Raw genomic sequence first — 11,538 nt, 5'->3', positions numbered from 1 at the left:
ATGAGATTTTCTTATCTAAACGGGGATAGCAGGTCCATTCTATGTGTCATACTTGATCATTTCGCAATATTGCCATATTTTTGCTGAAAGGGTTTAGTAGAGAACATCGACGATAAAGTTTGCAACTTCTGGTCGCTAATAAAAAAGCCCAGCCTTTACCGGAAGTAGCAGACGATGTGCGCGTACCGTCACGGGTTGTAGGGCTCCTCACATCCTCACATTGTTTATAATCATAGCCTCCAGCAGCAACAGCTATTCGGACCGAGAAAGCGACAGTTTCCCCATTAATTTGGGCGAGGATGACAGATTTCTGGATGAGGAAAGTTAGAGTGAGGCACTAAAAAAAAAAAAGTGACGGCTCCGGGGGGCGGCAGTGGTAGCGTTTCAGATGTAATTAAACACATTTACTAGGATAATTCTGGAAAATTCCTTATCTGCTTATTGTTTTAACAGTGTTTTAGTGAGATTGTAAAGTCATACCTGAAAGTCGGATGGCTGCGGTGAACGCCAGTGTCTCCGACAGAATCCGAGGAGCCGAGATCACAGCTGCCTTTTTGCCAGCTACAGGAGGAGGTCCCATAATCCAGTGAAGTCTCCGGTAAGAGCCGACTTAATATCACAATTTTCCCATCCAAAAACTTGCTGGTTGACGTAGAGAAACATGTTCGCTTGACCACTCTGTGTTAAAGCTTCACAACAAAGAAACACCGGCTGTGTCTCAGTGCTAAAGGCAGCTGCAACCCACCGCTTTCCACCAACAGCAATCTTATTTGACGTCTCCATTATTAATCGAACAAATTGCAAAAGATTCAGCAACACAGATGTCCAAAATACTGTGTAATTATGCGATGAAAAGAGACGACTTTTAGCCGTGAGTTGTGCTCGGCTAATATGTCAGCTACAACCCGAGACGTCACGCGCACGCGTCATCATTCCGCGACGTTTTCAACAAGAAACTCCGCGGGAAATTTAAAATTGCAATTTAGTAAACTAAAAAGGCCGTATTGGCATGTGTTGCAATGTTAATATTTCGTCATTGATATATAAACTATCATACTGTGTGGTAGGTAGTAGTGGGTCTCAGTAGGCCTTTGAATAATTTTGCATAATTTGCACAAATTTGTACTACTGAGGACCATTTAAAAAAATAAAAAATAAATATATGATATGATCCTCAGAATACAGCACTGCAGCTGTCCTCTTATAGGACAGGTGGAAGTGATTAACTATACACGGAAGAAGTGTGAGCAGAGCAGCGAGTGCAGTACCAGCTACAGCCCGATGAGGGGGCTGCTGTGCAAATATCTCACACTCAAACTAACTAGTAAAAATGTTTTATGGGCCAAAGCTTAAAAATCACTTACGCGTCTTCATTTAAAAAGGGTTCCCTTTAGGGCAGTGGTTCTCAAATGGGGGTACGCGTACCCCCTGAGGGTACTTGAAGGTATGCCAAGGGGTATGTGAGATTTTTTTTTAAATATTCTAAAAATGGCAACAATTCAAAAATCCTTCATATATATATATATTTATTGAATAATACTTCAACAAAATATGAATGTAAGTTCAGAAACTGTGAAAAGAAATGCAACAATGCAATATTCAGTGTTGACAGCTAGATGTTCCATAAATATTGATGTTAAAGATTTCTTTTTTTGTGGAGAAATGTTTAGAATTAAGTTCATGAATCCAGATGGATCTCTATTACAATCCCCAAAGAGGGCACTTTAAGTTGATGATTACTTCTATGTGTAGAAATCTTTATTTATAATGGAATCACTTGTTTGTTTTTCAACAAGTTATTCTTATATATTTTTTTCCAAATAGTTCAAGAAAGACCACTACAAATGAGCAATATTTTGCACTGTCATACAATTTAATAAATCAGAAACTGATGACATAGTGCTGTATTTTACTTCTTTATCTCGTTTTTTTCAACCAAAAACACTTTGCTCTGATTAAGGGGTACTTGAATTTAAAAAAATGTTCACAGAAAAAAGGTTGAGAACCATTGCTTTAGGGGACCTTTTTTTTTTCCGATCCGGTGGCCATGTACTGCTTGCCTGTGTATTGGCTGGGGACATCTCTGCGCTGCTGATCCGCCTCCGCTTGGGATGGTTTCCTGCTGGCTCCGCTGTGAACGGGACTCTCGCTGCTGTGTTGGATCCGCTTTGGACTGGACTCTCGCGACTGTGTTGGATCCATTGTGGATTGAACTTTCACAGTATCATGTTAGACCCGCTCGACATCCATTGCTTTCCTCCTCTCCAAGGTTCTCATAGTCATTATTGTCACCGACATCCCACTGGGTCATTATTGTCACCGATGTCCCACTGGGTGTGAGTTTTCCTTGCCCTTATGTGGGCCTACCGAGGATGTCGTGGTGGTTTGTGCAGCCCTTTGAGACACTAGTGATTTAGGGCTACATAAGTAAACATCGATTGATTGATTGATTTTGTCCCCATACCGTCAGAGGTCCCCTAAAGGCGACTGTGTAAACAGAGCAATGTCCCCATTAAGCAAGCATTGCCAGAACACACACACACACACACACACTGCAAACAGACGCAGGATTGAAACCCCTCCCCCTTCCCTGTGTTGCTTTTATTTACATTCCAGGTAAGCAACAGGAATTAAATGATTAAATTAATTATGCCATTCTCATCTGTGAAATATAAAAAAAAAGCTAGAATATTAGTTAAAAAAAAGGGCATGCTAATAAAATTAACATTTACATTGGCCCTAGTGTGTGAATGTGAGTGTGAATGTTGTCCGTCTATCTGTGTTGGCCCTGCGATGAGGTGGCGACTTGTCCAGGGTGTACCCCGCCTTCCGCCCGATTGTAGCTGAGATAGGCGCCAGCGCCCCCCGCGACCCCAAAAGGGAATAAGCGGTAGAAAATGGATGGATGGATGGATGTGCAATGTGATGCTTATGGAATACTGTATTTAAGCCTACACTTGCACAATTCAACATTAAATGTTATTTTTTATTTAGAACATGATTTTTTTCCTCAAATTTGTACATGTTTTTGGTTTTATTTTGTGCAAAGTCCAGCTGTTGCGAATAAAGAATATGAAGTATGAAAAAAAAAGACAGTTAGAGCTGCCGTGAGGAATTCAGGTTAGTCCCACAGGACATCTCACCTGTCACACAGGCACACCGCCTCCTAAAAATAAAAAGGAAAAATAAGATCTGAGGAAATATTACCTAATAGGATGAAAAATAGATATAAGGGTCTGACAATGAATACTAAACAAGACAACACACTCTTTTTGCTCCTTCAAAATAAAAGCCCCCAGAAAAACGGACAAAAATCATTTAACTGTATGCTTGTGGAGGGGGTCCGGTCCGATAACCATGGATGAAGTACTGGCTGTCCAGAGTCGAGACCCAGGATGGACCGCTCGTCGGGACCCAGGATGGACCGCTCGCCTGTATCGGTTGGGGACATCTCTACGCTGCTGATCCGCTTGAGATGGTTTCCTGTGGACGGGACTCTCGCTGCTGTCTTGGAGCCACTATGGATTGAACTTTCACAGTATCATGTTAGACCCGCTCGACATCCATTGCTTTCGGTCCCCTAGAGGGGGGGGTTGCCCACATCTGAGGTCCTCTCCAAGGTTTCTCATAGTCAGCATTGTCACTGGCGTCCCACTGGATGTGAATTCTCCCTGCCCACTGGGTGTGAGTTTTCCTTGCCCTTTTGTGGGTTCTTCCGAGGATGTTGTAGTCGTAATGATTTGTGCAGTCCTTTGAGACATTTGTGATTTGGGTCTATATAAATAAACATTGATTGATTGATTGATTAAAAAAAAGGAAAGAAAAAAAAAAAGCAAAGTGGTATTCTCGTGGTTAGCACGTTAGCCTCATATTCTGAAGATCAGGGTTCATATGTCTGGCCAAATAGCACTAAGGTCATTAAACATTTTTGAATTAAAATTCAATTTATGGAAAACAAACCTTGGCTGTTTTCTATAGTTGTATTCCCATCTAATGTCAATATAGAGGAGCCGGCATCACATGAGGATAATTCCCCTGTGATTGACAGGCGGCCAGTCCAAGGTGTGTCCCGCCTCTCGTCCTAAATTTTGGCTGGGATAGGCTCCAGCATTCCCGTAACAATAATGACACCAAACGTGATAGAAAATGACTACATTTCGGTTGGTTGTCTATATGTGTTCGTTTGTGATTGATTGGCGACTAGTCACATGATGTAAACAGTGGCTTTTGCCCTTAAAGTTGGCTGGGATAGGTTCCAGCACTTCCATGAAAATAATGACACCATGTTGTATGGGAAATTAATGGATTTTAGTTGTTTGTGAAAGTGTAAGCTGATGTGACTGACTGGAAATGTGTACCCTTTCTATTGCACCAGAAGTAGGCCGGGATAGTCTCCAGCATTGCCCTGATATTAATGACAGCAAGCAGTATGGTAAATTAATGGATTTTGGTTGTGCACTGTTGTGATTAAATGGCAACCAGACGAGGCTGCTCCCCCCTAAAAATGAGCTGGGATAGGCTCCAGCACCCCCCGTGACCATGAAAAGACAAGCGATAGAATATGGATGGATGGATGGAAGCGATATGGTAAATGAATGGATTTTGGTTGTTTTTCTTTTTGTGTCCTGTTGTGGTTAAATGGCAACCACAACAGGCTGCTCCTCTTCCCAAAACGGAACTGGGATAGGCTCCAGCACCCCCGTGGCCCTGAAAGGACAAGCGGTATAAAATGGATGGATGGATGGATGGAAGCGATATGGTAAATGAATGGATTTTGGTTGTTTTTCTTTTTGTGCCTTGTTGTGATTAAATGGCAGCCAGACCAGGCAGCTCCTCCCCCCCAAAATGATCTGGGATAGGCTCCAGCACCCCTGTGACCCTGAAAGGATAAGCGGTAGGAAATGGATGGATGGATGGAAGCGATATGGTAAATGAATGGATTTTGGTTGTTTTTCTTTTTGTGTCCTGTTGTGATTAAATGGCAACCACAACAGACTGCTCCTCTTCCCAAAAATGAGCTGGGATAGGCTCCAGCACCCCCGCGACCTTGAAAGGACAAATGGTAGAAAATGGATGGATGGATGGAAGCGATATGGTAAATGAATTGATTTTGGTTGTTTTCCTTTTTGTGTCCTGTTTTGATTAAATGGCAGCCAGACCAGGCAGGTCCTTCCCCCAAAAAATTATCTGGGATCGGCTCCAGCACCCCCGCAACCCTGAAAGGACAAGCGGTAGAAAATGGATGGATGGATAGAAGCGGTATGGTAAATGAATGGATTTTGGTTGTTTTTCTTTTTGTGCCCTGTTATGATCAAATGGCAACCAGACCAGGCTGCTCCCCAAACAAAAAAAATGAGCTGGGATAGGCTTCAGCCTTCTATGAAATTAATAAGAAGAAGCGATATAGAAATTTAATGGGTTTTGTTTGTTCGTCTCTTTGTTGCTGTGATAGAATGGGGACCAGACCGGGCTGCTCCCCCCTTGAAGTCAGCTGGTATAGGTTCGGGCATTCCTATGAAAAGAACTTGAACAAGCGATATAGAAAATTTATGAAATTTGGTTGTTTGTCTTTTGTGCTTTGTTGTGACGGAATGCCGACCAGACCAGGTGTACTACCAGATAAGTCAGCTGGGATAGGCTCCAGCATTCCTATGAAAATAATGAAAACAAATGATATAGCAAATTAATGGAATTTTGTTGTTTGTGTTTTTGTGCTATGCAGTGATTGAATGATGACCAGACCAGGCGTCCTACCAGCAAAGTCAGCTGGGGTAGGCTCCAGCATTCCTGTGGCAAATTCAAAACAAGCAACATAAGAAAAAAATCAAGGGATTTTGGTTGTTTGTCTCTTTGTTGCCTGATTGTGATTGAATGGTTAACAAACCGGAAGGCTCCTCCCTAAGAGTCAGCTGGGATAGGTTCCGGCATAACTATGAAAAGAATGAGAAATATAGACAATTTGTGGAATTTGGTTGTTTGTCTTTTTGTGCTATGTTATGACAGGAGACAGCCCAAGTATGCGTTTATTATTTTTTTAACTGTCCTGCTCGCCTCCCCTCTCCTCACAATTAGCTGGGATAGGTTCCAGCATTTCTATGAAAATAATAAGAAGAAGCGATATAGAAACCAATATTTGCCCAGACCACTTTTCCAGGGTGAACTTCTGCCCGAATGTAACTGAGATAGGCTCCAGCACCACCCGTGATCCCAAAAGGGGACAAGCGGTAGGAAATGGAAGGATGGATGAATATACAAAATTAATGAGTTTTGTTTGTTCGTCTCTTTATTGCCCGGCTGCTATTTAATGGCGAACAAACCGGGCTGCTCCCACCATAAAGTTAGCTGGGATAGGTTCCGGCATTCCTATGAAAAGAATGACAACAAGTGATATAGAATAGAAACTGAATGGAATTTGATTGTTTGTCTTTTTGTGATATGTTGTGACTGAATAGCAACCAGACCAGGCATCCTACCAGAAAAGTCAGCTGGGATGGGCTCCAGCATTCCTGTGAAAAATTTGAGAATAAGCAATGTATTAAAAAAAAATCAAGGGGATTTTGGTTGTTTGTCTCTTTGTTGCCTAGTTGGGATCAACTGGTGACCAGAACAGGCGTCCTACCAGAAAAGTAAGCTGGGATAGGCTCCAGCATTCCTGTAAAAAAATTCAAACATAAAAAAAAAAAAATCAAGTGATTTTGGTCGTTTGTCTTTTTGTTGCCTGGTTTTCATCGACTGGCAAGAGTCCCAACCCTAAAGTCAGCGGGGTAGGCTCCAGATCCCCTGGCACCCCAACGAGGCCACACAAAACAAGAAAATGCACACAAAACAATCTCTTATTGTGTGTGTTTTTTTTGGCTGATTTAAATATATGTGAGAGGAATGACAAAGGTTTCTTTCTTTTTTTCAACCCAAGAAGGAGACCGCCCATGTGTGCTTTTATTATTATTTTCACTCTCCTGCTCACCTTCCCCCTCCCCACAATTAGCTGGGATAGGCACCAGCATTCCTATTAAAATAATAATAAGACATGATATAGAAAATGAATGGGTTTTGTGTGTCATCTCTTTGTTGCCCGGCTGCGATTGAATGGCGAACAAACCGGGCTTCTCCCGCCTTAAAGTCAGCTGGGATAGGTTCTGGCACTCCCATGAAAAGAATGAGAACAAGCAATATAGAAAACAAATGGAATTTAATTGTTTGTCTTTTTGTGATATGTTGCGACTTAATGTCGACCAGATTAGGCATCCTACCAGAAATGTCAGCTGGGATAGGCTCCAGCATTCCTGTAAAAAATTGAGAATAAGCGATGTATTAAAAAAAATCCAAGGGATTTTGGTTGTTTGTCTCTTTGTTGCCTAGTTGGGATCAACTGGCGACCAGAACAGGCGTCCTACCAGAAAAGTAAGCTGGGATAGGCTCCAGCATTCCTGTGAAAAAATTTCACATAAAAAAAAATCAAGGGATTTTGGTTGTTTGTCTTTTTCTTGCCTGGTTTTGATCGACTGGCGAGGGTCCCAACCCTAAAATCTGCTGGGGTAGGCCCCAGCTCCCCCTGGCACTCCAACAAAATAAGAAAATGCACACTAAACAATCTCTTATTGTGTGTGTGTTTTCTGGCTGATTTAAATATATGTGAGAGGAATGGCGGAGGTTTCTTTCTTTTTTTCAACCCAAGAAGGAGACCGCCCATGTGTGCTTTTATTATTTTTTTCACTCTCCTGCTCACCTTTCTCCTCCCCACAATTAGCTGGGATAGGCCCCAGCATTCCTATTAAAATAATAATGAGACGTGATAGAGAAACTGAATTGGTTTTGTGTGTCATCTCTTTGTTGCCCGGCTGCGATTGAATGGCGAACAAATCGGGCTTCTCCCCCCTTAAAGTCAGCTGGGATAGGTTCTGGCATTCCTATGAAATATAATGAGAACAAGCAATATATAAAATGAATGGAATTTGATTGTTTGTGTTTTTCTGATATGCTGTGACTTAATGGCGACCAGACCAGGCATCCTACCAGAAAGGTCAGCTGAGATAGGCTCCAGCATTCCTGTGAAAAATTTGAGAATAAGCAATGTATTTAAAAAAAAAAAATCAAGGAATTTTGGTTGTTTGTCTCCTTGCTGCCTAGGTGGGATCGACTGGCGACCAGAACAGGGTTCCTACCAGAAAAGTAAGGTGGGCTAGGCTCCAGCATTTCTTTGAAAAAATGTAAAACATAAAAAAAAAAAAAAAATCAAGGGATTTTGGTAGTTTGTCCTTTTGTTGCCTGGTTGAGATCGACTGGCAACCAGAACGGGGTCCCAACCCTAAAGTCAGCGGGGATAGGCTCCAGCATTCCTGTGAAAAATTTGAGAATAAGCAATGTATTAAAAAAAACAAACAAGGGAGTTTGGTTGTTTGTCTCTTTGTTGCCTAGTTGTGATCGACTGGCGACCAGAACCGGCGTCCTACAAGAAAAGTAAGCTGGGATAGGCTCCAGCATTCCTGTGAAAACATTGAGAATAAGCGATGTATTAAAAAAAAAATCAAGGGGATTTTTGTTGTTTGTCTCTTTGTTGTCTAGTTGTGATCGACTGGCGACCAGAACCGGCGTCCTACAAGAAAAGTAAGCTGGGATAGGCTCCAGCATTCCTGTGAAAATAATTCAAACATACAAAAAATCAAGGGATTTTGGTTGTTTGTCTTTTTCTTGCCTGGTTTTGATCGACTGGCGAGGGTCCCAACCCTAAAGTCAGCTGGGGTAGGCCCCAGCTCCCCCTGGCACTCCAACAAAATAAGAAAATGCACACAAAACAATCTCTTATTGTGTGTGTTTTCTGGCTGATTTAAATATATGTGAGAGGAATGACAGAGGTTTCTTTCTTTTTTTTAACCCAAGAAGGAGACCGCCCATGTGTGCTTTTATTATTTTTTTCACTCTCCTGTTCACCTTTCTCCTCCCCACAATTAGCTGGGATAGGCCCCAGCATTCCTATTAAAATAATAATGAGACGTGATAGAGAAAATGAATCGGTTTTGTGTGTCATCTCTTTGTTGCCCGGCTGCGATTGAATGGCGAACAATTCGGGCTTCTCCCCCCTTAAAGTCAGCGGGGATAGGTTCTGGCATTCCTATGAAATATAATGAGAACAAGCAATATATAAAATTAATGGAATTTGGTTGTTTGTGTTTTTGTGATATGCTGTGACTTAATGGCGACCAGACCAGGCATCCTACCAGAAAGGTCAGCTGAGATAGGCTCCAGCATTCCTGTGAAAAAATTGAGAATAAGCAATGTATTTAAAAAAAAAAAAATCAAGGAATTTTGGTTGTTTGTCTCCTTGCTGCCTAGGTGGGATCGACTGGCGACCAGAACAGGGTTCCTACCAGAGAAGTAAGGTGGGCTAGGCTCCAGCATTTCTTTGAAAAAATGTAAAACATAAAAAAAAAAAAAAAAATCAAGGGATTTTGGTAGTTTGTCCTTTTGTTGCCTGGTTGAGATCGACTGGCAACCAGAACGGGGTCCCAACCCTAAAGTCAGCTGGGATAGGCTCCAGCATTCCTGTGAAAAATTTGAGAATAAGCAATGTTTTAAAAAAAACAAACAAGGGAGTTTGGTTGTTTGTCTCTTTGTTGCCTAGTTGTGATCGACTGGCGACCAGAACCGGCGTCCTACAAGAAAAGTAAGCTGGGATAGGCTCCAGCATTCCTGTGAAAACATTGAGAATAAGCGATGTATTAAAAAAAAATCAAGGGGATTTTTGTTGTTTGTCTCTTTGTTGTCTAGTTGTGATCGACTGGCGACCAGAACCGGCGTCCTACAAGAAAAGTAAGCTGGGATAGGCTCCAGTATTCCTGTGAAAAATTTGAGAATAAGCAATGTATTAAAAAAAACAAACAAGGGAGTTTGGTTGTTTGTCTCTTTGTTGCCTAGTTGTGATCGACTGGCGACAAGAACCGGCGTCCTACAAGAAAAGTAAGCTGGGATAGGCTCCAGCATTCCTGTGAAAACATTGAGAATAAGCGATGTATTAAAAAAAAAAATTAAGGGGATTTTTGTTGTTTGTCTCTTTGTTGTCTAGTTGTGATCGACTGGCGACCAGAACCGGCGTCCTACAAGAAAAGTAAGCTGGGATAGGCTCCAGCATTCCTGTGAAAAATTTGAGAATAAGCAATGTATTAAAAAAAACAAACAAGGGAGTTTGGTTGTTTGTCTCTTTGTTGCCTAGTTGTGATCGACTGCCGACCAGAACCGGCGTCCTACAAGAAAAGTAAGCTGGGATAGGCTCCAGCATTCCTGTGAAAACATTGAGAATAAGCGATGTATTAAAAACAAAATCAAGGGGATTTTTGTTGTTTGTCTCTTTGTTGTCTAGTTGTGATCGACTGTCGACCAGAACCGGCGTCCTACAAGAAAAGTCAGCTGGGATAGGCTCCAGCATTCCTGTGAAAATAATTCAAACATACAAAAAAATCAAGGGATTTTGGTTGTTTGTCTTTTTCTTGCCTGGTTTTGATCGACTGGCGAGGGTCCCAACCCTAAAGTCAGCTGGGGTAGGCCCCAGCTCCCCCTGGCACTCCAACAAAATAAGAAAATGCACACAAAACAATCTCTTATTGTGTGTGTTTTCTGGCTGATTTAAATATATGTGAGAGGAATGGTGGAGGTTTCTTTCTTTTTTTCAACCCAAGAAGGAGACCGCCCATGTGTGCTTTTATTTTTTTTTTTTTATGTGCAACAACTCCTTGTCTTCCCTGGCAGTGTTGCCTTCACTGTCCTGCTCGCCTTTCCCCTCCTCGCAAGCTCCCACAAGCCGCCTTCCTCTCTCTCCTCCTCCTCCTCCTCCTATTTACACAAACGTCACTTCAAGTCCCTCCCTGTTTGAATCTCATTAGTTTCTTGTGTGTTTCTCCCTGTCAATAATCCCGAATCCAGACTCTCTCTATTTCCATCCCTCTCTATCTGTCAATCAGCGCCGCCTTTGAACTGAAAACCACTCCGACCAACTTCAACTCTCTCAATCCGAGCGCCGCGGCTCCTACTCCGGCTTCCCCCTTTCCGAGAGTCACCCTTCTTTTTTTGGGACTTTTCTCTTTTTTTTTTCCAAAGGGGGGATAGAACAAAAAAAACGCGCTTTTTTATAAGGAGGAAGAGGTCAACACGACACCCCGAAACTTTTTCGACGGTGAGGTTTTTTTTTTTTTTTTTTTTCGAGTTTCTTCTTTCCAGCGCCCCCCACCCGCTGCCGTCTTCACCGACGCCGAAAGTGGGGAAGGAAAATGCCGCAACTTAACGGCGGTGGAGGGGACGACTTGGGCGCCAACGATGAGATGATCCCCTTTAAAGACGAAGGGGAGCAGGAGGAGAAAATCTCGGAAAACTCTTCGGCCGAAAGGGATTTAGCGGACGTCAAGTCTTCGCTCGTCAACGAGTCGGAAACGAATCAGAACAGCTCGTCCGACTCGGAGGTAAGTTCAGGCTCCGGAGTGGAGTTCCAGCCACGACCCCGGCTAGCTCAACCCACCCCACCCCGCCTGCGGTGCCTCTCCGCCGGTCAAC

The 11,538-nt window shown here is 42.6% G+C and overlaps 1 protein-coding gene across 19 annotated transcripts in view; it reads left to right on the top strand.

The window, feature by feature from the left end:
• The first annotated feature begins 10,762 nt into the window (after positions 1 to 10,762).
• tcf7l2 (transcription factor 7 like 2) overlaps positions 10,763 to 11,538 on the top strand; it is a 248,815-nt gene continuing 248,039 nt past the window's right edge. For 11 of the 19 annotated variants that reach the window (XM_061909706.1, XM_061909704.1, XM_061909703.1 and 8 more), the window contains exon 1: positions 10,766 to 11,447. In XM_061909706.1, the coding sequence (XP_061765690.1) occupies positions 11,259 to 11,447 (189 nt within the window). In that variant the 5' untranslated portion in view covers positions 10,766 to 11,258. Of the gene's footprint in view, positions 11,448 to 11,538 lie in introns of all 19 variants that reach the window. The other 8 variants (XM_061909697.1, XM_061909710.1, XM_061909714.1 and 5 more) reach the window with 4 other exon arrangements.

Source organism: Nerophis ophidion, linkage group LG08 (assembly GCF_033978795.1).
Source record: "Nerophis ophidion isolate RoL-2023_Sa linkage group LG08, RoL_Noph_v1.0, whole genome shotgun sequence".
NCBI classification, from domain to species: Eukaryota; Metazoa; Chordata; class Actinopteri; order Syngnathiformes; family Syngnathidae; genus Nerophis; species Nerophis ophidion.
The sequence above is the reverse complement of the archived record's forward strand: the minus strand, read 5'-3'. Positions and strand labels throughout refer to the sequence as shown.